Genomic DNA, 25,267 nt, shown 5'->3' on the forward strand with positions numbered 1-25,267 from the left:
TACCGTAGTTTGTTGCTGGCTATACAAAATTCTCAGACTACTTGCATTTGTACCCTACTTGGTGATGTCTCCCTGAAATAATCTATACTTTCACAGAGACAGCTGAGAACATGTGGTGCAGGAATGTGTAGTGATGTCAGTCCCTAATCTGCACCTTGTGGTTAATTTTAAAACAAATGTTTCTGTCAACCTCTCAGCCGTTTTACGCTAAGAACGTGTAGCTTGAATGGAATACTTGAGACAATCTTCATCCTGTTGTGGTGCTGACATCATGTTTTGGAAGTCTGAGATCTGCTCACTTAAAATGGGATGTGAACTGTTTCCATGGAAGTCTGTGTATCCGCTGCACAGACCAAGGAGGGAAGGGAAGCCTGTAATTTCAACGCAAGCAGCAAGTTACTACTTTGCTTGTTTAAAAGGGAGCGTGTGACCTTTGACCCCTTCAGTTGCGCAGAATTGAATAGAGGGGAAGTTTACATTTCCTAAAAAAGTTGGCAACTAAAAGGTTTTTGGTGCAGTGTCATTGAATCATAGGGTGGTTACAGCACAAAAGGGGACCATTGTTGGACCTCTATAAGAACAACATGGTTGGTCCCACTTCTCCGCCATTTCTCCATAGCCCTGCTAACATTTTCTCTTGGGCCGGAACCGTTCTCTTGATTCATTTCTATATCCTCCTCAATGCCTTCACATCCTTCCTCCAATGTAATGCTCACAATTGGATACAATACTCCAGCTGAGGCCAAAACTGTTACAAAGGTGCGCAGTCATTTCTTAAAGACCAGGATAATATATGCCTTATTTACTGATTTCTTAACTTACCCTGCCATCTTTAACAATTTGTGCATATGTACTCAGAGGCTTTTCTGCACTTGAAGCCCCTTTAGAATTGTATTATTTCATATTGATTTTCCTTCCAAAATATACGTTATACTTCAGTCATTCAATCATTTAGTTATAAAATGTTTCGAATGAATTTCCAAAGGATCCTGTAGGGATTCATAGGATGACAGGTGTCTTGACCAATACTATTCCTCAACCAGTACCACTAAAACAGAATATCTGGTCATGATCAGATTACTATTCGTGGGGGAATTGGCTGCCATATTTCCAACACTCCTTCAATGACAGCACTTGATTGCCTGTAAAGTGCTTTGGGATGTCCTGTGCTCATGACGGGCACCAGAGAAATCCAAGACTCCATCTCTTCATTTGGGTGATGTTTGCTTCTAAGATTTACCAAGACAAAAATAATGATGGCATTCCCAGTCATCCTTTGATTCATGATTGCATCTCCTCTGCCAATGTTTATTTCTTAACAGCTTTTTAAACCTGTATTCCATCTACTCCAAGGATCTGAAAACTTTAGTTTTGAAACAATGACTGAAATGAACAGAACAAATGTTATAACTTTTCATAATTTTGGTGTTGCTGTATTTCCTTGGTTGTCAGGTTCCTAGGTTAGATTGGCTCTGCTGCACTACAGAAGAGAGCCTGGACTTGTCACGCTTTTCATGAGCTTAGGACATCCAAGTATGGTTTCTAGCCAGTTACGCAATTTTTGAAGTTTGTCATCTGCAATATAGGAAAGGCAGCAGCCAATACTTGTAAAGCAAGCTCCCATAAACAGCAAAACAATAATGACCAGGTTCACTGTTTTATTGGCACCTGTAGAGCGATCAATATCAATGCGTTAAGTGTCTCATCCCCTCTGGATAATATCGTGGATCTTTTGGCATTCATCCAGAGGGCATTTCAGACTGCTAATGTCTCATCTGGAAGACAGCAAACTTGGCATTGCAGTGCTCCCTCAGCGCACACTGAAATGACAGCTTAGACTGTGGGCTCCTGTTTTTGGACTAACACTTTCACAGTGGGTTTCCTCCCAAAGGCATTCGTGCTAGAGCACTGAAAGTGGCTTGAGGAACCAGTGACATATAAGCATCCTATCCCTTTAACGTTTTGTTAACTGACCCAATAGGATAGAGAGCTCTGTTTTTCACTGACCTAGAGGAACTACAATTCTGGCAAAATTAAAGCAGAGGAAGGATGAAATGATTATTATTTAATGCAGCAAGTTGTCATCTGGAAAGGACTGCCTGGAAGTGTAGTGGAAACAGATTCAATAAAATTGTCAAAAGAAAAAGAAAATAACTGGGGGGGGGAAAAGGTGCAGGACTATAGGCAAAGAGCAGGCGCGAATGACAGATTGGGATCATCTTTTAGAAGAGCTAAGCACTGGGGCAATAGTCAGTTGGCCTCTTGTGCTGCGAGATGTAGAGTGATCCACTGATGGCACATTGTTAGTGCCACTCACTTATATGCTAAGCTGAAGTATGAGTACTTTGGTTGTTTTCAACATAAAATTGAAGTTGGTTTGAGTGCATCTCAATATGTTTTGCAGTCTGGCATATGTGTTGGCTGCTGCTGATTTACAGAATGCTACTTCATTCAGCAATCTAGTTAGATTTCCCTGAAGCTCGTGCAGCAGCCTTCACATGCTCCAGTATTTTCATGCGTGTTATTTAAAGTTTGTTCCTAAGTATCACAAGTAGACTTGCATTAACATTGTAATGAAGTTACAGTGAAAATCCCCTAGTTGCCACACTGGTGCCTGTGTGGATACAGTGAGGGCAAGTTTAGTATGGCCAATGCATATAACTAGCCCATCTTTGGAGTATGGGAGGAAACTGGAGCACCCGGAAGAAACCCCATGCAGATACAAGGAGAATATGCAGATTCTGCACAGTCAATGACCCAAGCCAGGTCCCTGGCGCTGAGGCAGCAATGCTAACCATTGTGCCACCATACCCCCTTTATTTCAGTAAAGTGAGTGCTGAGCTCAGTGACACTAAGAATTAAATATTGAAAAGAGTTGAATGTCATCAACTTGATGTTTTAACTGTCTTGTGTCATGCTTCAGTCTATTGATGAAAATTAAAGAAAGTCTAGGATGACGAGGTGGGTTGGGAAGAACATTTGGTTTGTTAAACCTGCTCCTTCCTGTGAAATGTCTCCTTGACCTCCCGAGGTAATCTTGTGAAATTCCGGCATATCAATCTAGTGTTACAGCCTTGCATTATTTAAGCCTAACTAGTTGTACACTCCAGATATTTCCATTATATTAACAGGACAGGCACTGCACACATGGATCCACAGGGTGGTAAACATGGTGTCAATTCAGGTGACTGTTGTATGCAAACTACTTATGTTGCCCCTTCAGTTTGACATCTCTTAGCAAGTTTCCAGCCACAGTTGCAATCTCCATTTTAAAACTGGTCTCAAGGCTTCTTTCCGATCTTTGTGTTTCTCCGTGTGATTAAAAATTTAAACTAAATTTGTGTGCTTAATATATTGAGAAACACTTAACATTTTATTGTAGTTCTAGTTCCATGCAGGCTGTTTTTAATTTTTAATCTAAGTATTCTTTTATATATTGGCCATCCTGGAGAGTATTTCAGATTCTCTAGAATCTGTTGCTGACTAGTTTATTAAGTAAAACAGCAAATTCTGGCTATTATATTCTAATGGCGATTACAGCTACTAACTGATGTTTCTTGCATGTAGTTTTGGTTTAATGTTTGTGGACTTGCCCAGGTATTCTCTTTGGGTGAAATAGTGGGTTTATAGAACAAAGGAGAAAATTCTTCAAACATGGGTTATGTTTTTTAAAAATGCATAGTTTGTACAAACCGGTTTATCTGCACCCCAGCCTGGTTGTGTCAAAGGTAATCGAATAGTCCTTTCTTTGATATCACACTTGAATGTAGCTAGTCAGGACAATAAACTTCTGAAGCGTGCTGACTGTAATTGACTCTGGAGTTTATTGTAAAAGGATCCCTTACATGGCAGAGAGATTAGGGGCCTGCCACCTGTTGCCTTTTCAACATTTTCTTAACCTTTCTATCTGCTGCTGCCCCTAGAACTCCTTCCATTGCTTGCTTCAAAGAATTGGATTTGTTATTTGAAACTTTAATATATGTTTCCTTTAACTTTGGACTCTGGGAATTTTATTTTCCCTGGATTATGGTTCAATGCACTTTCTGTCTGAAACAGAAGTGAAGGATTTGGCTGGTCGTGCTTTATTAGGTGTGGAGATGACAGCTGCCTTTTAATGTCTTTAAAAATGATTCCATTCTGGCACAATGTAAACTTCAGTGTCTTCAAAATATGACGTTAAGGCATCTTGGATCATTAGTTGTATGTTACTTTGTTTTTATTTTTCCCTCACCCACCCCCTACGTCACACTGTTGTGAATCTTCTAGTTCTGAAAATTGCCGTAAAAACCAAATTGATTTAGTTTGAAACAAACTGACTTCCGTTTTGAAAGAGGGATGGGTGTATTGAGCCAAATTGATCTTGTATTTCCTGGCATTTTCTTGACTAGTATATATTTTTGGGGTGGAGGAAGAGAGAGTCAGAGATTGCGCACTTCCTCACATGCTGAGGTGCGGAAATTACTTTATGATCCATCCAAGTTTCCTGTCTCGCAGATCACTTCTTAGTGGTTGGTCAGGGTGTTTCCAGAGGTCTGTGGTAGATAGTTGCCTTATGAGCTGAATTGAGGATGTTAGATTATCTTGGGAGTGGGGTGAGTATTGGGAAGGGGAAGAGGTGATTGTGGTGCCAACAAGCACAAGAAATGTAGAATCTGATGAGCAGTGCCAGAGATCTGGGATTAGGAACTGATTCTTTCACCAGGAAATGGTCTATGTTGCGAAACGAAGAAAAGACAAACTTGCATTGATACAGAATCTTTTATAGCGTCAGGAAATTCCAAACAACTCGGTGTATTTTCAAAATGAAACCATGTTTGTAATGCAGGAAAAGCAGAAGCCAATTTGCACACAGCAAACTCCTATAATATGACCAGGTCATTTGTTTGTGATAAATATTACAGAAACTGGGAATCAGAAATAAAAAAAGTGGAAAAACTCAGCAGGTTTGACACCATCTGTGGAGAGATAAGCTGGAGTTAATGTTTGGAATCTGAATTACTATGGGTCTGAAGAAGTCATACAAAGTCAGTTAACTGCATTTGTTTGTGATATTGTTTAAGGGATAAATATTGACCTCATCATTAGAGATTGTGGGAGAGTCCGTCCTCGAGTCTTCTTTGAAGATTAACGTGTGATGTTTCACTTCCACTTGATAAGGCGGATGGGGCCTCTATTTAATATCTTATTTGAAAGGTGGCACCTCCAACAGTGCAGCAATCTCAGTGCAGTGCTGGAACTGGCCTTTAGAACAAGGCTTGAACCCATGACCAATCATATTGAATGGCAGAACAGGGTCAGGGGGCTAAATGGCCCAATCTAGTTGCAGTATTCTGACTGAGGGGAAAGTGCTAGCCACTGTTTCTGCTTTGTGATGGCTAAATACATGTGAATTGATGTATTGTGTGTTAACCTATTAAACAAAATTCAACACTGGGACTGTTTTATGATTAATGTCCAAGTATTGTCAATGTTTTTAGTGTAGCATAACGTGTGAGAAATTTCTTATTGCATCCACTGAAATTCTACAAAATGCCCTTGATTTCAAACATGGGCTGTGTCAGAAGTGAACATTTTGAACTATAATTTACAAGTGTCACCAATAATTTGGGCAATTTCAGGTGATAATTTGACCATGTTTTGCAACATTAAGTGTGCTCACTCGTTTGATTGTGATACAATAGCAATGTGATAAATAAGCTGGGTGACAGTGGACAGACATTGTTAATGATCTTGGCCTGGAATAGATACAGGTTGGACTTGGGGCTCAGCCCAAGCATAGGGGAGCAAGTTTGGAGCTTTGAATTTATATGTTTTAGGTAATTTTACATTGGTGGTGCCCTGGTCAATGTTTACCTTTCAACCAACACCATTAAACAAGATGTGGTGGTTATTGTGTTGTACTGTAAACACAAAGTGCCAAATAAACCCAGGTCAGCCGCATCTGTGGAGAGAGAAACAGTTGATTTTTTGAGTTCATGTGACCCTTCTATAGAATCCATTATTATAGGAGCTTGCAATGTGTAAATTGGTTTGCCTGTTTCCTACTTCACAACCGTTCCTACAGAAAACCTTGATTAGCTGTTGTGCAAGTGCAGGCCTCTCTAATGGACTAAATGGATTTAGTCTCTTTAAAGGGACTAAATACAGTTTATAATTCACTCTGTGCATCTAAATGTAATTGATTGTGATGTTGAGATGCTTGGTGAGCCAGAAGAAAGAAATGTTTATGTAACTAACACCTTTCACAACGTCAGGCTGTCCCAAATTGTGTAGTGACCAATGAAGTAGTTTTGAAGTGTGGTCATTGTTGTAGTACAGAAAACATGGCAATTGGTTTGGAACAGCAAGCTTTCTCAAACACCAATGAGATAATAACCTGATCATCTGCTTTAGTGATGTTGATTAAGGGATAAGTATTGACTTGGGAAAATTCTGTTCTTATTTGTAATTGTGCTGTATGATTTGTGTGAGGAGAGATGGAGCCTCAATTTATTAGAAAGATGGCAAACCTTGTAGCACTCCCCTCACCTGTGGAGTGTCAAACCTGAACTTGCGTTCACTACCTCCGACTGAGACCCAAGTGCAAACTGCTGAGCTAAAGGCTGGCACTACATAAGTACAAATATTTATCTTTTAACATACTTTGTAGCAGCTGATATAGGGTCAGGTAGTGATAGACTTGAAGCCTTAAAAAAAAATGCACACTCATTTTGTGTGTGGGGGTAATGTTCCAGAATTAGAGCCAAGTCTCAATTTAAACAGTGTAATCAGTGCAGACCATCCATGGTGAAAATGACTGTGTTTACTGAAGGTAATGGCAGTTTGAACCTTCCATTAGAGCGAGACTGTAAGAGTACAGTACTCCAAGGCTAAATGACAGCTTCTCTGAGGCACAATTGTGAGCTTGGCCTCCGTTGCTAGGATGCAGCTTTAATAGTCTCTTTGAGTAAGTGATTATGCCCCCTGGACAGATACTCCAGGAGCTTGTGCACCTGTGCAATCTTCATTTGGGGATAAAGCTCTTGACTAATCTCCTGGAAAAACTGTTTTATGTTGAAGTTTTATTTGGTTTGAAAATCTGAGACAGAAAATATTGAGGTTTTTTTTGTCTCGTTGCCCCGTTTAGAATATGACTTGAGGTCCTATATAATTGCCTGTGCTGGGTGAATGCATTCCAGGTATGTGTATGGTATGAGGCTGTTTACATACATAGATGCTTTGAGCCACTGCCAATTGGGACTAATGGCAGATTTACCCACTGTCCACTTGTGCTCTGTTGCAATTGTGGTTTAGTTTTGTGAGTATGTATCTCTTATCTGCAATACTTGAAAAATAATTAGTTATACTGTTTGTAGGAGTACTCCCCCTCTAATCATTGAGTGCAAAATTCAGACAAAAGTGATTCAGCTCATTCGGTGACTTGATTCACATAGTACCCTTAAAACAGTAACACTCCAATCAAACATTTTGGCATGTTTAATCTGCTCAACCACAAATGGAGATATGACCAGTGACTAAAAGCTTGATCAAAGAGGTTGATTTTCAGGAGTGTCTTAAATGAGCAGAGGGTGGGAATTCCCGAGCTTGTGGCCTAGGCAGCTGATCAGGCCTCTGACTTTTATGCCTCTGGCCTTGCAAAGTCTCCCATTCCTAACAATTTTGCAGCCTTGCCAACCCTACATCAGCAGCTCCCTTGAGCTGCATACTGTATGGATGTTGTTGCAGTTTCTAGTGCCAATGGGGCTTTGTGTGATCTTTGCATTTATTTGCTGTGTGCCACTGACTTTCCCAAAAGTCCAACTGACGTTATGAAGAGAGGTATGGGGCGATTCTGACTAGGCTGATGGCTTTGTATTGGCTATACATGCTGCACATTCCAGCTGATGTTTTATAGTCTAGAGGGTGTATTAATTGCTGTCCGAGGTATTTAAATATTTAATTCATTCTCAGGACATGGTTGCTCCAGCAAGGCTGGCATTTATCACTGACCCCTAGTTTCCGAGAATATGGTAAGTGGGTCATCTCCTTGAATGTTGCTGCTGAAAGACTTGCTGACCACTTCAGAGCCCAGTTACAAGTGACCCGGGCTATGTGGGATTGGTATTGCATGTACCCAGTGAGGGAGAAGGCAGCTTATGTCCTCCCTGTAAAGGCATCAGTGAACCAGTTGGGTTTTTGCAGTAAATTCTCAAATTCTCTAAATCATTATTCCAGGTCTCTAAATCTCAAGTCCAGTACAAGCATTACAGCAACATACCTAAGAGACAGATGTATATATTTTGCCTTCCTGCTTCCAGTATGATTATCAGATCAGATACCAACAACTATGTATATAGCACAAGACCCTTCTCCAGCAATTGTCCATTTTCAAAGCCTATCTGTACAAGTCTTTCAGGCAGCAGGCTCAGCAAGCTGAGTGAGGAGGCTGTTGGCCAATCTAAATGGACCATGAAATATATGTTTCTATATTCTTAATCCTCCCTTTTGACAACTGGCTGCTCACTGTTCGAAGCTTCGTGTGAGCGTGGGTGTTCTGGTGTTTGAAACAGAGATTCCAGTTGTCCTGAGATTTTGAGAAGACGGAATTTTAAGAATATAGCCTTGAATGTCTGGGATATTTTTCATGAGCACGAAATAGGGTAAACGCCCCCCCCGCCCTTTCCCCAAATCAATAAGCATGTGTTTTGATGGTTACTGGAAGAGATTTATATTGCATTGAAACATGAATGATTGATACTCTGCAGCTGTCTTCCTGTCAATGAATATAATTATGTCCTACCTTCTCGCACTTTTCACTCTGGCCCCAATTCTCATCAATGCTGCAATGATTCTGTCTGACCTTTCACAGCTGGTTGTATTCGAGAAACAAATAGAGATTTTTGGACAGTAAGTAAATAGAGTGATATAGAGATGTTTTAGGAAGCGGGAGTCAATGTAGAAGATCAGCTTGTTGAATGGTGGAGCAGGCTCGAGGGGTTAAATGGGCTACTTGTGTTCCCATATCTTGCGTGCCCCCCACACACACACACCACCTCAGTTGTTCAGCTGATCAATTTTTTGTTCTCTTTAGTGAGCTGAGATGGTGTGGGAAATTAGATTGTATGGAGACATCAGAACTCAACCCAGTTTAGTTCACACACTTTAAGAAAAAGTTTGAAGTCATTGCCCCCCTCATTCTCCCACTTCCTCCAATGTTCTTTCTAGCACTTTAGACAGGGTAAACCTTCTCAGCTGTGGGAGCTGAGTAGTTAATTAACTAACTGGTTTAATCTTGTTACTGTATTCCTTCAGTTAATAATTTCAGTTCATACCATGCGGCAAAGCAAATGGAGTGCAGTAAAAAAGCTGAGTGCTAGCTTTGAGTTTGGTAAATTGGGGAGTTCAGTGAAGGGGAAGAAGCAGGTGTTTGTTTCTCTTCGCTTTTTCCAATTTATCCTTTAGGACTGATTCATACTCTACAGGGAAAGCATCGATCTGATGAGAATCTGTAAGCGGGTAAGTTTTGCTCTATCTTACATTTTAAACGGTTAAAATATATAAAAAGCACCATAGGTAATTTAAGTAATTGTTTAAAACATGAAAATGTGCCAAGACTGCAGCATGTGGGAGCTCCTGGATAACACCGATCCGGGGAAAGAAATCTGCAGTGTTTGTGGCTTGAGGAACTTGGCTCAGAGTCATCAAGCAAGAGGCTGAGCTGCAGACACTGCGATATATCAGGGAAGGGGAAAGTTATCTGGATTCTTTGTACAGGGAGGCACTCATGCCTCTTAAGATAGAATCTTTTGATTTAGTCAGTGGTCAGGGACAGTAGTGTGACTGTGAGTGAGCAACTGAGGGAACACAGGGCAGGAGTGTCAATCTCTGCAATTGTCCAACAGGTTTGAGGTGCTGTCGGCTTGTTTGGATGAGAGTTGTGGCTGAAGAGACTGACAGACACTGGCACAGGAAGCCATTCAAGTGGGGGGAGCACATAATGTAGTTGTAGTTCACAAAATCACAAACCAGAAATAGAAGCAGGTGTAGGCCATGAGGCCCTTCAAACCTGCCCTGCCATTCAATACGATGCTGGCATCAGCTACTTAATTGTGCCGTTTCCCCATTGCTCTGTATTCTTTGATCTATCCAATATTTATCCACCTCCACTTTAAATACTTCTAATGATCCAGCCTCCATTACCTTTTGGGACAGAGAATAGGGGACAATATAGTGAGAAGGATTGACACTGTTTTCTAGCAAGGGGCCAGAGTCCAGGCGGCTGGGTTGCCTGCCGAGTGCCAGGTTTTCGGATATCTGCTCCATCCTGGAGCAGAACTTGCAGTGGGAAGGAGAAGATCCAGTGATCGTGGACCATGTAGATACCAGCAATATGCAGGACATGAAAGGAGGTTCTGTGTAGTCAGTATGAGAACTAGGCCCCAAATTAAAAGCAGAACCTCCAAAAGATAGTAATATCTGGATTACGCTGAGCCATGTGCAAATTGTCATAGGACGAATTGGATTAGAGAAATTAATGCTACAAAAATAGTAGGGCAAAACTAAAGGCTTTGTATCTAAGTGCACCTTGTATTCAAAACAAAACAGATGAACTTAATAAAAATTGTGATCTTGTGGCCATTACAGAAACATGGCTATAGGATGACACGATTGGGACCTTAATATTGAGGAGAATGTGACATTTAGGAAGGACAAAGTTAAGAACAGGTGGCGGGATGGCCCAAGTTCAAGAGATCAGGATGTAGAAGCTGTTTGGGCTGAGATGAGAAATGACTGGGGCAAGAAGTCACTTGTGGGAGTGGTGTACTCCTTAATTGTAACTACATGGTAGGTATGAAAAAAGAGAGAATGGGAGCTTGTCAGATAAACACGGGGGATTTTAATTTGCATGTAGATAGCCAAGGTAGAGTAGGTGAGGATTTCATAGAATGTTTTTTGACTAGTTTCTTAGACTAGCATTTTCTGGAGCCAACTAGAGAGCAGACTATACTAGACTAGGTATTGTGCAACAAGATAGGATTAATTGATAACTTCATAGTGAAGGCTTGGTAGTAGTGACCATAATATGATGGAACTTTGCGTTCCGTTTGAGACAGAGAAGAGTGTATCCAAGACTAGCATTTTAAACTTAAATATGGATAATTATGAAGGCATGAGGCTAGCTTCAGTGAACTGGCAAATATGCTGAAGGGATAGATCATTGGAGGCTCAGTGGCAGACATTTAAAAGGATGTTTCAGAAAATGCAGAATAAAAGCATTCTAATGCAAAAGAATGATCTCAAGGCGAGGGCTCATCTGTGGTTAACTTAAAAAAAAGTTCAAGATTATATTAAACTTGAAGAAAAAGCATATATTTGTGCAAAAATGTGTGGTAGGTCAGATATAAACATAGATCAGTGCTGGGGCATCAACACTTTGCAGTTTCTATGTGACGTTTGAAGGGATTGGAGGTCTGGTTGCTAAATTTGCTGATGACAAAGATAGGAAGGAAAATAAATGCTGAAGCGAACATAAGGAGGCTACAAAAGGACTTGACAGCACGATGCACACTGGCACTGCTGTCTCACAGTGCCAGAGACTCGGGTTCAATTCTGGCCTCAGGTCACTGTCTGTGTGAAGTTTGCACATTCTCCCCGTGTCTGTGTGGGTTTCCTCCCACAGTCCAAAGATGAGTGGGTTAGGTTGATTGGCCATGCTAAATTGACCCTAATGTCAGCGGGGATTTTCTGGGTAGGTATGTGAGGCCACGGGAGTAGGACCTGGGTGAGATTGTGGTCGGTGCTGACATGGTGGGTTCGTTCCCTCTCCACTGTAGGGCTTCAATGACTCTAGGTGAGGTGAGTGGGGAAAATCTGGCAAATGGAGTACTTAGTTTCATGCTCAAATTCTGATTCTGGTTCCCTGTGGATGGATAGGTAGAAAATGCAATCTTTTTTTAGGGAAGGAGGGAGGGAGAGAGAAAGCTGGGAATGATAGACCAGTCTTTCAGACTTCGTGAAGGAAAAATGTTAGCATCGATTATTAGGGATGTGGTAGCAAAGCAAAATTATGATTAGGCAGAGTTGAAGTGGTTTTATGAGAGGGAAATTGTAAATTGTTTGACAAATCTATTGAGGTTTTTGAAGATGTAACTAATGGGACAGATTAGAGGGTGGAGGGAACCAATGGGTGAAGTACATTGGGATTTTCATTGGCACCTGATAAGAGATGCATGACAAGGTGTTGTTACGTAACATGAGGTGATATAGTATTGTGGCTTGAAGATTGGTTAACAGACAGTGGTAGCACTGAGGAAGTTATTTTTCAAATGCAGGATGTTGACTAATGGCTGGAATTTTACTGGCATGCCTGCCCCAACTCTGGGGGTGGGCGAGGCTCAGAACAGCATTCTCCATTGGCCCTGGGCAAGATCGTACGAACCTTGGGTGGACATGCCAATAAAAGTCTGCACATGAAGTACCATGAGGCTCTGTACTCAGCTGTTTACAATCTGTACCGATGACTTGAATGATTGGGCCAAATGCAATAGATTCAAATTTGTTGGTGTTACAAAGCTGGATGGGAAGGTAAGCTGTGAGGAGGACATGGGCTGCAAAGGGTATAAAGCGGTTAAGTGAATGGGCGAGAAGATGGCTGAAGGAGCAGATGTAAAATGATCCATTTTGGTAGAAAGAATAGAATTATTGATTTCTATGGTGGGAGGGCTATCCTATGAGGTAAGATTGAATGGAATAGGCTTAATTCTTTAGAAATTAGAAGATTTGAGAGGTGATCTCATGGAAACATACGTAATTCTTGAGGGATTTGACAGGGTATATGCTGAGTGGCTGAATCACCTGGCTAGGACTGGACATAGTCTCTGGATAAGGCTTCAGCCCTTTCAGATTGAGATGAAAAATGTATTTGCTCAATAGATGCAAATCTTTGGATTCTTTGTCGGAAGGTTTGAGAATGCTGCCAGACTTGCTGAGTATTTCCAGTATTTTTCTGCTTTTATTTCAGCATCCCCAGTATTTTGTTTCACAGTGGTTAGCATTGCTGCCTCACAGTGCCAGGGACCTGGGTTTGGGTCACTGTCTGTGCGGAGTTCGCATGTTCTCTCCGTGTCTGTGTGCATCAGGTGCTCTGATTTCCCCCCCACAGTCCAAAGATGTGCATTTTCGGTTTTCTGGTTATGCTAAATTGCCCCTTAGTGTCAGGGGGACTAGCTAGGATAAATGCATAGGGTTGTGTGGATAGAAACTGGGTGGGATTTTGGTCGGTGCAGGCTCGATGGGCCAAATGGCCACTTCCTGCATTGTAGGATTCTATGATTCAATGGAGAATGGGCTCGTTCATTATAGAGACAATAAGGAATCTCACACCAGGTTAAAAGTCCAACAGGTTTATTTTGTAGCAAAAGCCACTAGCTTTTGGAGTGCTTGCTGCTCCTTCGTCAGGTGAGTGAAAGTTCTGTTCACAAACAGGGCATATAAAGACACAAACTTAATTTACAAAATAACGGTTGGAATGCCAATCTTTACAGGTAACTAAGTCTTAAAGGTGTACACAGTGTGAGTGGAGAGAGGGTTAAGCACAGGTTAAAGAAATGTGTATTGTCTCCAGCCAGGACAGTTACTGAGACTTTAGTGTACCTTTAAGACTTCTTTACCTGTAAAGACTCGAACTCCAACCATTATTTCGTAAATTGAGTTTGTATCTTTATATGCCCGTTTGTGAACAGAATTCCCACTCTCCTGATGAAGGAGCAGCAAGTGCTCTGAAAGCTAGTGTCCTTTACTACCAAATAAACCTGTTGGATTTTAACCTGGTGTTGTGAGACTCCTTACTGTGTTTACCCCAGTCCAACTCCAGCATCTCCACATCATTATAGAGAGCCAGTAGTAAAATGAGTTTGCCATGCGCTCAATCCAATTTTTATTAGGCATATGCATAGTATCAAACTGCCTTTCAATCACTCCAATGCATGTAGTAGAATGCTTTGGACCATCCAGTGATAAATGACACCAAAGATCATGCCATAGTCAGTGCACATTGGAGAAATGCTGTGCTAGTGTTGGAAAAGATACCACCCCAAAGTTGGGGTTGATGTATGTGTCAAAAGAGATTGTTACTCTGCATCAACTTGTGCCAAACTTAACTTGGCTATCCTTTATGGGAGAGCGTGGAGGACATTACTCTGTCTGACTTGGATGTGTTTTGAGAGTCGTGCGGGGAAACTCCTTCTTTTATTCAAGCTGGGAATACTAGTTATCTGAAATAATGTGTATTCCATTTCCTAGAACTAGAACACCTGAGCATTTATTAAATAAATCACCAAAAGATGTAATCTGGCTGTGAAATGTCAGATTAATAATTAAGTTTTTAAAACTTCTGATGAGCACTGGTGGATTTTTGCTTTTGAGGTTTAACATCCAGTATTCTCCATCTGCACCTTGTCAAATGGAGAAGGAAGATAGGTTGAGTATTGTGAGTTTTGCTGTGAGATGATATTTAGTTTCATTGCCCATTGCAGAGGTTATGGTATATTCCAGTGTGCAATGAAAATGAATCTCACTGTAGTGCAAATTGCATGCTACAAAAGCACTTCAAGTCATGTAATTCGATCACTGATTTTGCAAATGGAACTGAACTACCCCACAGACTCTTGGCTTGTACACATCATACAGAACAAACCTGGCTGAAGTGTCTCTCGAGGGTGTAATGCACTGCAGTGCTTCAGCTGAATCTGTTGGGCTGTCATTCTTTTGGGTTGTGTAATTTGAGTTCCTGTGTCAGACAGCACGAAGTCCTGCACTTAATACATTACTTGTGTGCCTCCCCTCACTGCAACGATGCAGTAGAGACTTTGTGTGTTGTATGAAGTTTGACGAACTTGGAGACTGGGTAATAGATGAGATGCTATGTTGCATGATCATTTCTCTTAAGTGCATTAAAATGAAACTATTTCCAAATGTTCCCTTGCTGAAGATTTGGACTCTGGATCATCTTATTGATGTGGATGTGTTTGAACCCAGGCAGATGTAATTGGCATTACTGCCTCAAATTCTTGTTCACCATTTAAACATACCCATTCTTTGATGGTTTGAGCGGGTTAAGTATGAGGGTAGGTTGCATAAACCAGGCTTATATTTGCTCGAGTACAGAGAGATGATCTGATTGAGGTGTTTAAAATTTTAAAAGGATTTGATATGAAAGCTATTTCCTTTAGTGGATAAATCAAGTACAAGTGGTGACATAATCTTAATTAGTACCAGATTATTCAAGGGTAAAACCAGGAAACACATTCTCAGACGGGACAGTGGGAGCTTTGATCCTGTAAAAAGCTTGTGGAAAGATTGAGACTTTCAACACTGAATTCTATGGACTTGTTTGTGGAAGGATATCCAGGGACATGAAGCTAAGAGAATTAAATTATGTGCAGACCAGCCATGACCTCACTAAATAATGGCATGCAGGCTCAAGGGGCTGACCGGCTGCCTCCTCTTCCTATGTTTCCAACTAGCCTGGCTGCTGTATCCCTATGAAATAGTAAGAAGTGTCTCAACAACAGATTAAAGTCCAACAGGTTTATTTGGTAGCAAAAGCCACTAGCTTTCAGAGTGCTGCTCCTTTGTCAGGTAAGTGGGACACTTTACGATGCACAACACGAAGTTGCTGAGTGGAAACTGATAGCCGGGTTCCGTGCACGTGAGGATGGCCTTGACCGGGATCTTGGGTTCGTGTCGCACTATCTGTAACCCACCACGACTTGCCTGGGCTTGCAAAATCTCACTAACTGTCCTGTCTGGAGACAATACACATCTCTTTAACTTGTGCTTAACCCTCTCTCCCCTCACATTATCTGTACCTTTAAGACTTAATTACCTGTAAAGACTTGCATTCCAACCATTATTTTGTAAATTTGAGTTTGTCTTTATACGCCCTGTTTGTGAACTGAACTCCCAGTTACCTGACAAAGGAGCAGTGCTCAAAGCTAGTGGCTTTTGCCACCAAATAAATCTGTTAGACTTTAACCTGGTGTTGTGAGACTTCTTACTGTGCTTACCTCAGTCCAACACCGGCATCTCCACGTCATCTCTATGAAATGCCAAGGCCGGGATGAATTTGAGCACAGGCATGGTCTGTTCTGACCTATGTTGCTTTCTGCTGAGCTAGTTTGAGTGCTCTTTAATTACTGTCTTTCAAAAAAACAAAATGATTGACAGTTAATGAAAATGTTACATTTTTAGATAAATCAGGACTTCCCAAATAAGGTTGAAGGCTGTGTGATTTAACCTAGTAGTCATGATGTGGGTATGCCCGCGTTGGACTGGCGTAAACACAGTAAAAAGTCTGACAACACCAGGTTTTAGTCCAACCTATTTATTTATAGGTTGGACTAAAACCTGGTGTTGTCAGACTTTTTACTGATTTAACCTAGTCATGTTACAGTGTCATTAACTGGAGGTATAATAAGCAGCAGCATAGATTTGACCTACTCTCCACTCTGTTCCTGTGAAAGACTTGCAGGTGCTGCGCTCCTCAGTGCATTAATTAAAGTGTATTAATATTGCCAGGGCTAATTTAATCCCCTCCTGACTCTTGAACCTGTTTGAAATGCTAATGGTTGGGGCATACAATGGTTTGAGGAGGTGGCCACATCAATACCACATGGTGTGGGGTGGGGGTAGGGCAGGGCAAAGTGTGTCAGCACTTTTCCCTAGTGTACGGCAAAGTCGTCAGACTGAGGAATATCTTGGTTGATTTGTAAGATGAACCAACAGTTTTAATTGAAGGTGCTGTATTCTTTTGGGGGTGGAGGGAGCTGGGAAGCAGGTGGAAATTGGGCTGAGGTTGAGCTTTGCATTTACCTAGGTTAAAAAGACTCTATTTCTACAATACCTTTTATGATCTCTCAATGTTCCAACTCTTTATAGCCAAGAAAGTACCTTTTGAAATTTAATCACTATAAGGAACGCAGCAAGGTCCAACTAACAGCAACAATATAATGGCCAGATAACTTTTTTCAAGTGTTGATTAGGAATAGATGTTGACCAGGATATAGATGATGATTTTCCTGCTTTGTATTAGTGCTCGGGATCTTTGCAAGGTTAGACGTGGCCTTATCTTCAGATGAGACACTGAACAGGTAGCTGTGATAGTATAGCACTCCTTTTGTGTGGTTTTGGGGTATCAGTCTGGATTATGTATTTGAGCCTGAGGTTTGAACCCACAGCTTTCTGACGGTGAGAATTCTACTTTCTAAATCATGGGTGACACATTTGTCGTGTGTGGAATGGAATACTTTCCAGCTTCAGGCAACAGGATCAGCAGCAGGATCCAGTATCCTTTGATTTTTGATCATGAACAGGATATTGTTCGTTTTGAGTCTGGATCGAGACTATCCAAGGTTCCTGCAATCAGCAGTTGCAGGAGAATTTCATCCTTATTGGCAAGGCCTTGATTGGTGTAGGTTCTCAAAGTTAGGTTCGGGTTTAACCCATACACAGCAATCTTTCCTTGCTCAGCTGAGAGAATTATTTCAAATAAAAAACTAAAAACAGTGCATTCAAAATGAGGTTTGGTTTTAAAAATCTTTTTGAAATGGAGTATGTGTTCAGATTTAGTTACATTGTGTTGATATATTCCCTGTCCCTGGCAATCTTTCAATTCCTGCTCAGGTATGATTCTCAGGACACTGCTCTGTGACCCTCACCACACTACCTGTGCTAACCTAGAAATTGAGTGCCCTAGATGGGATTGGATGAATGGGTGATGGCACGGTGGAATGAAGTTCACTTCCAACAGAAATCGTAGGGACACAAGAAAAAGATTCAGCAAATCAACCACCTTGGACCTGCTGTGCTTTCATTTCTTTATGCCCTTTCAGCTTTTGGGGAAGAAATCTGAAATCCTTACCCAGTCTGGCCTACATATGAGTCCAGACTCTGAGCAATATGATTAACTCTTAACTATGCTCTGAAATGACCTTGCCAGTTTCTGTTGCATCAAACCACTACAGAGAAGTCTATTAAGAATACATCTGGATGGATCATCTAGTATTGACCTAGACACTGGAAATGAGAACTGGGGGAGAGGGCATACAGACTAATTGAACAGCAACTGACATAATTATTACTAAATCCTGCCTGAAGCCAATGCCCCTAACTCTTCCATCACCATAGTTATGCCCTGTTCCACCAGCAGGGCGGATCCACATGAGATAGGGGCACTGTTGTATACAGTAGGCAGGAGTTTCCGGATAGCCACTGCTGGTTAAATGCACTGATACTTATACCATGTGGCAGTGTGTTCATGACTCCATGTACAATACTTTTGCCTTGAGTCTGAAAGTTGTGGTTCAAGCCCCACTGGAGGATTGAATGCACAATCCACATTGACACCTTAATGTAATACTGAGTGAGTGCTGTATTGCCGGAGGTGCTGCCTGTTTGTTGGAATAGTAATTCATGGTGCATGTTATACATCCAGAGGTGGACATATAACATTCCATTGGGCTGCTCCAGGGTGAGTAGAGAAATTTTTCCCAGTATCCAGGCCAGTGTTTATTGCTCAATGAAGAAGTGGTGATCTAGTAATAGATCACTGTCTTTTGAAGTTTGTGTGCAAATTGCCTGCGATGTTCCTTCCATTAAATGCAGTACCGACAGTTGAAAATGTGTTCAGCACTTTGAAATGCCCTGAACTTGAGGCATGAGAGAAAGCTCTTTCTTTTGTTTCCTTTGCATTTTAAAATGAATGAAATGATAATTAATTAGAAAGTTGGAAAAAGAAATGTGCTCCTTGCACCTGATAGTTATGTGAAGACTCTTTCCTTCCCCCTCTCAGCAATTTTGGCAGCGTGTTTGGGATGAGGCGGCAGTCAGATGGGCGAGGGTAAGATGGGCTGAGCTGTATGATGCCAATATTAGTGCTTTAGATTTCCTGTCTCTGGTTGTCTAGACTTCGCAACCACACACTGTTGTTTCTGGAGGCAGCCGCCATGTTTTTGTTTTTAGAATGGAGAGTATGTAACTTCTCACTTGTCTCCTGCCCCCAACCCACTCCCTCTCTTTTGTTTTTGAGTTTCCATCCTGTTCTGAAATTGGCACTGGCAGAAGGAGCAATCCTTCATGTGCGCACAAATCGAGAATGTCTACTGTTTATTTTGATTGAGGCTGTGGGAGAGCTTCACAATTCAGTTGCATCTTTGGCCAGTGATTTGGATGCTGGAGCCCCATCTTTTGTGGGTGTCGATCACCTTGCCCTCCCTTTCACTGCCCCAATCTAAATGCTGAGTCTGTCACATTGGGCTCCACCTTTTAAGGAATATCTATTTGATAGCCTGAGGTTCACTAGTCCCTCTTTTTGACTTGGTGTGCCCTGCATTTGTGCTGAGGTTGTCAGCTGTTTATTTCTCTTCCTTTTACCAGGGAGTGTTACCTAATGAAGTGTTCAAGATGATTGAAGGATTTGATGGGATTAAAACAAAATTGCTGAAAAAAATCTATCTGGCAGCATTGTGGATAGAAAAACAGTTACTGTTTTGAGTCCCATGTGACTCCTGTTTGGAACGATTTGATGGGGTGGTCAGATAAACTATTCCTCCAGTGGAGAATCCAGAAAGAAGGAATCTAACCTTGAAATTAGAGCCAGGCTGTTTAGAAGTGATGTTAGGAAGTACTTTTCCACAAAAGGCAGTGGAAATCTGGTGTGCACTCCCTTAAATAAAAATCTATTGAAGCTGGAAATCAACTGAAAATTTCAAATTGAGTTAGGATGTATAGGTTTTTACTGGGGAGGGTGATTAAGAGTTACTGAATCAAAGAGAGTAAAAGGAGTTGAGGTATAAATCAGCCATGATCCAGTTGAAAGGTTAGCTTAGAGGGGTGGAATGGTCTCATCTTGTTGTCACCTGTAACACATTGTGGGACCATTAGTTATTTGTACATATACAATATTTGCATGCAAATTAAATGGTTCAGAAATAAAGTATTTTTCAAATTCTTGTTTTGGCTTATGGGCATCCCAATAAATTGGCATTTATTGCCCATCCCTAGTTACTCTTGTGAATGTGGTTATACAACTGTCTTGCTCAGCCACTTTGGAGGACAGTTAAAAGTCAACCATGTTGGAGTGTAGCTGGAGTTGCTTGTGAGCCCAGACTACAAGGATGGTGGCATTTCCCCAAAAAAAAGTTCATATAAAAGTTGTGTTTCTAGGATCAGTCATTTCCACTTCCTTTGTTTAATGTTTTGGTCACCTATCCTGTTATCGCTTTGTGCCTTGGTGTCAGTTTGTTTTATGTTTCTTGAAACATTTTGGAATGTTTTTATTACATCAGAAGAACCATAAAAATGCAAGTTGGTAGTTTCTTGTTTGCAGGTCCGTAAAATGCTGGATTCAGATTCTCAGACATTGACCATGATTGCCTAGTGTTTATTGAGGTATCGTCGGTATATTGAAGTGCCTATGATATGTTGGTGAACAGAATTGCCTGAGAAGGAGCTGTGATGTTCAGTTAACGTAAAATTTACACTCTGAACGCCCTGTGTCTTAATGGGTGGGTATGTAATAACTGAACTGTGGGTTTGGTTTTTAATCTGCTTCTGTGGTGTGTGCCCTGGGTGGTAATTGTTCAACTAGTGAGATTTAGACATTAGGGTATGATTTGACATTACCTCTGAAAGGCTTGGTCTTATATAAAGATGTTATGTGCTCCTCCGTATAAACATTCTGTATGAGGAGACCTTGGTGCACAAGTTCTCTGCACTGGACAAGGACCCCAGTGAGTTTGATAATGTTTGAGTGGGTTTATAATGACTTAGGAGCTCCCAGTCTGTATTTATCATAGGTGATGATTTCAATAAGCTTTGTTTAGCATTTTCCTTGGGATATTCAAAGTGTGAGGATCTGTGAAACTGGTTTTGCACATTTACCAGTATAGTCCACCCAATCCTGTGGCCTACTGTGAAAGAAGAAAGACAGACTTGCACTGCACATCTTCTTTGAGTCTGTCAAGACTTCAAGCAATGTGGTACTTTTTGGAATGTAGTCACTGGCCTTGGGGAAGTGCAGTTCGACAATGGTTGCATCCATTAAGCTTATATTACAAATGGGCTACAGTCCTGATGACCATGAGCTGATAGGGCTGGAACAATAACTCTGGATTGCTGGCAAGCATGCACCGTAGGAACATAGCTCAGATTGATCAATTCCGATTACCTTTCAAAATTTGGCAGGAAATCATGGCTGCGCGATCGCTCATTTTCTTTATCTCAATTTAATTCTTCCTCAGCTGAAGCTTATTTACTCCAAGGTAAATTTCCCTTCTTGCAGCATGTAGGTCAGATGGGAGAGCTGTTAACCATTTATCTAAACAGACCTTTTCTGTTTTTTGCATGAACTCAAGGTGTCAGTAATAGGTAACATTAAATGGCAAATTTTCAGACAAGACTTTACTTGCTATTTATTTGGAGAGAATATTGTATTTTTATTTTAAGTTTAAGAACAAAGCTTCTGTTGTGGCCGATTATCCTCTCTTGATGGCCAAATAAAATGTCAAAAACCAAATGAGAGCATTAGCATACAAGGGGCAAAAGCACAAGCTGTACTGTTACACTTGGCTCAGCCAGTGTACCCCACTGTACAATGTGCTCTCCTGTACTGACGTACAGTACACAGTCTGTATCAAAGACAAACTTTCATAATTGGGTGAAATTTTTGTTGTTTTGCCCTGGCTTGAAGGTCTGTTTGGCTCTGTTTAGTAGTGCTTAAGTCAGGAATCTGTAGGTTCGAGTCCCACTCCAGAACTGAGCTTGCCTTGTGCTTCAGTTTGATGTTCAATATCCTCTTGCAGTATTTGTGGAGAAGGGGGAGTTCTCAAAGGTATCTTGGGCCAGTATTCTTCCCTTCAACATCAGCAAAAACAGATTAACATATTGTTGCCGTTTTTGGGATCTTGCTAGATGTAGGTCACCACTCAAAGTAATAAATAGTATATGAAGCACTTGGGGCATATTTAGCAATGTACTGAGGGACTGCATACTGAACCGTCTGTGGTGCTGGTGGGTGTAAGGAGATTTCTTCAGAAGCTTGTGGGGTCAATTTTCATTCCAGGGGCTTGAGCAGTGCAGTACTTGGAGAGTGCTGTGCTGTCAACTGCTGTTTCTCAGATGATGAGAGAAAATGAGGCCCTAATGGTCCCTCTGGTGAATGTAGAACAGAGGTGTCGAGGCACCAGTTTAAAAAGCAAGAGGACTATCTGATGTCCTGGTCAATATTTATGCCTCAACCAACCGATTATCTGATTGTCTTCACTTTGTGGGTCTTGTGTGCACGTGGACTGCCACATTTCCTGCATTTTTTGCATTGCTTGTAAAACTTCGGGGATGTCCTGTGACCATGAAAGGTGCTATAGAAATGCAATACTTTTTAACACTTTTTACAGGTGATATTGAAGGAGGAAGGGAAACAAAATTAATTGGGACAATATATTAATTTATTGATGTCCTTCAGTGAATTGAGGTTCTGCGTTGGTCAGAACTAAAATGTGGATGGACAGGACTATACCATTACAACTGTCCACAATGGCAATCCAGGGTCTTAGTGGATGCAAAATGTGCAATGATGTCCTTCAGAGCTGTTTAACAAAACAAAGGCGCCTTAGGACTTTTTGTTTTGATCTTTTTTTCAAAGCTTTGGCCTTTGCTCTGGTGGGTCACCTTTCCTATTGCTAAGTGCCCTGACACCAAGTCTAGACTTGTTCTTTCAAAACTTTGTTGTGCTGGTTGAGTGGTCAGCTGCTATTAGTAATTATTCTGTGCTTGGGCGGGGGAACTGGAGCAAAAAAGAGAGATGAAAGTGAGGCTTGTGTAAAATGATGATGATCCTGAGAGGCAAGTAACAGATTGAACCCGTCTACATTTTAAATTTGTCAACTGGTTGAAGAAAAGAGCTGCTTTTATCAAAATCTTGCAGGGCAGCGTAATGGCAAGTGTTCAGGTCCAGTCTGTGCTTTGATCGTAGAACCTTAAAGCAGAGAAGGAGGCCATTCGAACCATTGTTTCAGTGCTAGCTCTTTGAAAGAAGTCCAACTAATCCCACTCCCTGGCTTTTGCCCCATAGTAAGAAGTCTGACAACACCAGGTTTAAGTCCAACTGATTTATTTGATAGAAAACTCACAAGCTTTCGAGGTTTCCCTCTTCGTCAGGTGAATGGAGAGTACTGGACTCAGAGCATATAACAGCATTCACCTGATGAAGAGGAAAACCTCGAAAGCTTGCGTTTACTATCAAATATATCAGTTGGACTTAAACCTGGTGTTGTCAGACTTCTTACTGTGTTTACCCTAGTCCAACGCTGGCATCTCCTCATAGCCCTGAAAATCATTCCTTTTTCAAATATTTACTCAATTCCATTTTGAAAGTTACTATTGAATCTGCTTCTACCCTTTTAAGGTAGTGCATTCCAGACTAGAACACTGCATAAAAAGAACACTCTCCTTTATCGCCCCTTCTGTTTGTAATTAAGTTCTCTGGATACTGACCCCCTTCTGATTGAAGTAAAAGAAATGGGCAGAAGCTGTCAAACTCCTCATCATTTTTTAACACGGACTTTTTAAAACCAGGTGTTAATTTGAAGACAATTGGTGGGCTCTGTGAATGGCAATGGCCTCTGAAATTCTGATTGTTATTTGGCATTTTAACCAGTGGCTTTGTAAAACATTTATTCTATCTCCATATTTGCGGTAAATGCTTGTACTGAATTGTGTTGCTTGTGTCGAATCGTAATGGGTGCTATTCAGATTGGCGGTTGGTAACTAGTGGAGTGCCGCAGGGATCGGTGCTGGTTCCTCAGCTCTTTACCATTATATAGATGATCTGGAGGAGGGGGCTGAGTGTAGGATGTCGAAATTTGCTGATGACACAAAGATGAGTGGAAAAGCAAATTGTGCGGAGGGTGTGGAAAGTCTGCAGAGGGATCTAGATAGGCTGAGCGAGTGGGCGAGGACCTGGTAGATGGAGTGCAATGTTAGCAAGTGTGAGGTTAACCACTTTGGCAGGAATAATAATAGGAGGGATTACTATTTAAAGGGTGAAAAGCTGCAGCATGCTACGGTGCAGAGGGACCTGGGGGTCCTTGTGCATGAGTCGCAGAAACCCAGTCTGCAGGTGCAGCAGGTGATCAAAAGGCGAATGGGATGCTGGCTTTTATAGCAAGGGGAATAGAATATAAAAGCAGAGGTCTTGCTGCAACTGTACAGGGCACTGGTGAGGCCGCAGCTGGAGTACTGCGTGCAGTTTTGGTCGCCGCACTTGCGCAAGGATATTTTGGCCTTGGAGGGAGTGCAGAGGAGGTTCACTAGGCTGATAGTGGAGAGAGACTAAATAGACTGGGTCTGTACTCGTTGGAGTTTAGAAGGATGAGGGGGGATCTTATAGAGACGTATAAGATTATGAAGGGGATGGATAGGGTAGCGGTAGAGAGATTCTTCCCACTCAAAGGACAAGAGGGCACAGCCTCACGATGGGTGGGGGCAGTTTAGATTGGAGTTGAGGAGGAACTTCTTCACTCAAAGGGTGGTGAATCTCTGGAATTCTCTGCCCGTTGAAGTGGTGGGGGCTACCTCACTAAATATATTTAAGACATGGATAGATAGGTTTTTGGTAGGCAGGGGAATTAAGGATTGTGGGGAGAAAGCAGGTAAGTGGAACTGAGCCACTTCAGATCAGCCACGATCTTATTGAATGGCAGGGCAGGCTTGAAGGGCTAGGTGGCCTACTCCTCCTATTTCTTATGTTCTTAAAGATAGATGTTACAAAACTGCTGCAATTCAAATACGAGTCTAGTAATTCCTTGTTCTGAACCTGTTGACTGGGAGGCACGGTGGTTAGCACAGTTGCCTCAGCACCAGGGACCTGGGTTCGATTCTCAGTTTGGGTCACTGTCTGTGCAGAGTTTGTGTGTTCTCCCCATGCCTGCGTGGTTTTCCTCCAGGTGCTCTGGTTTCCTCCCACTGTTGAAAGATGTGCGGGTCAGGTGGATTGGTCATGCTAAATTGCCCCTTAATGTCAGGGGGACTAGCTAGGGTAAATGCATGGGATTATGAGGATGGGGCCTGGGTGGGATTGTGGTTGGTGCAGATTCAATAGGCTGAATGGCGTCCTGCACTGTAGGATTCTATGTCTATGTATGAGTGTTGCTGAATTGGTTTTGTTATTTGGTCTTGTTTGATAATTGTGAAATGGTGAAGCTATTGGTAGAAGAGGATCAATTCCTATATC

The 25,267-nt window shown here is 41.6% G+C and overlaps 1 protein-coding gene across 3 annotated transcripts in view; it reads left to right on the top strand.

The window, feature by feature from the left end:
• jag2b (jagged canonical Notch ligand 2b) overlaps nt 1-25,267 on the top strand; it is a 182,872-nt gene that overhangs the window by 5,972 nt on the left and 151,633 nt on the right. Inside the window, exon 1 of one of the 3 annotated variants that reach the window (XM_080202175.1) lies at nt 9,354-9,495. The exons of the other annotated variants lie outside the window; for them this stretch is intronic. Coding sequence (XP_080058301.1) covers nt 9,478-9,495 — 18 coding nt within the window. The 5' untranslated portion in view covers nt 9,354-9,477. Of the gene's footprint in view, nt 1-9,353; nt 9,496-25,267 lie in introns of those variants that run through there. 3 annotated transcript variants of the gene reach the window in all.

Source organism: Carcharhinus amblyrhynchos, chromosome 14 (assembly GCF_965287045.1).
Source record: "Carcharhinus amblyrhynchos chromosome 14, sCarAmb.v2.hapA, whole genome shotgun sequence".
Taxonomy (NCBI): domain Eukaryota; kingdom Metazoa; phylum Chordata; class Chondrichthyes; order Carcharhiniformes; family Carcharhinidae; genus Carcharhinus; species Carcharhinus amblyrhynchos.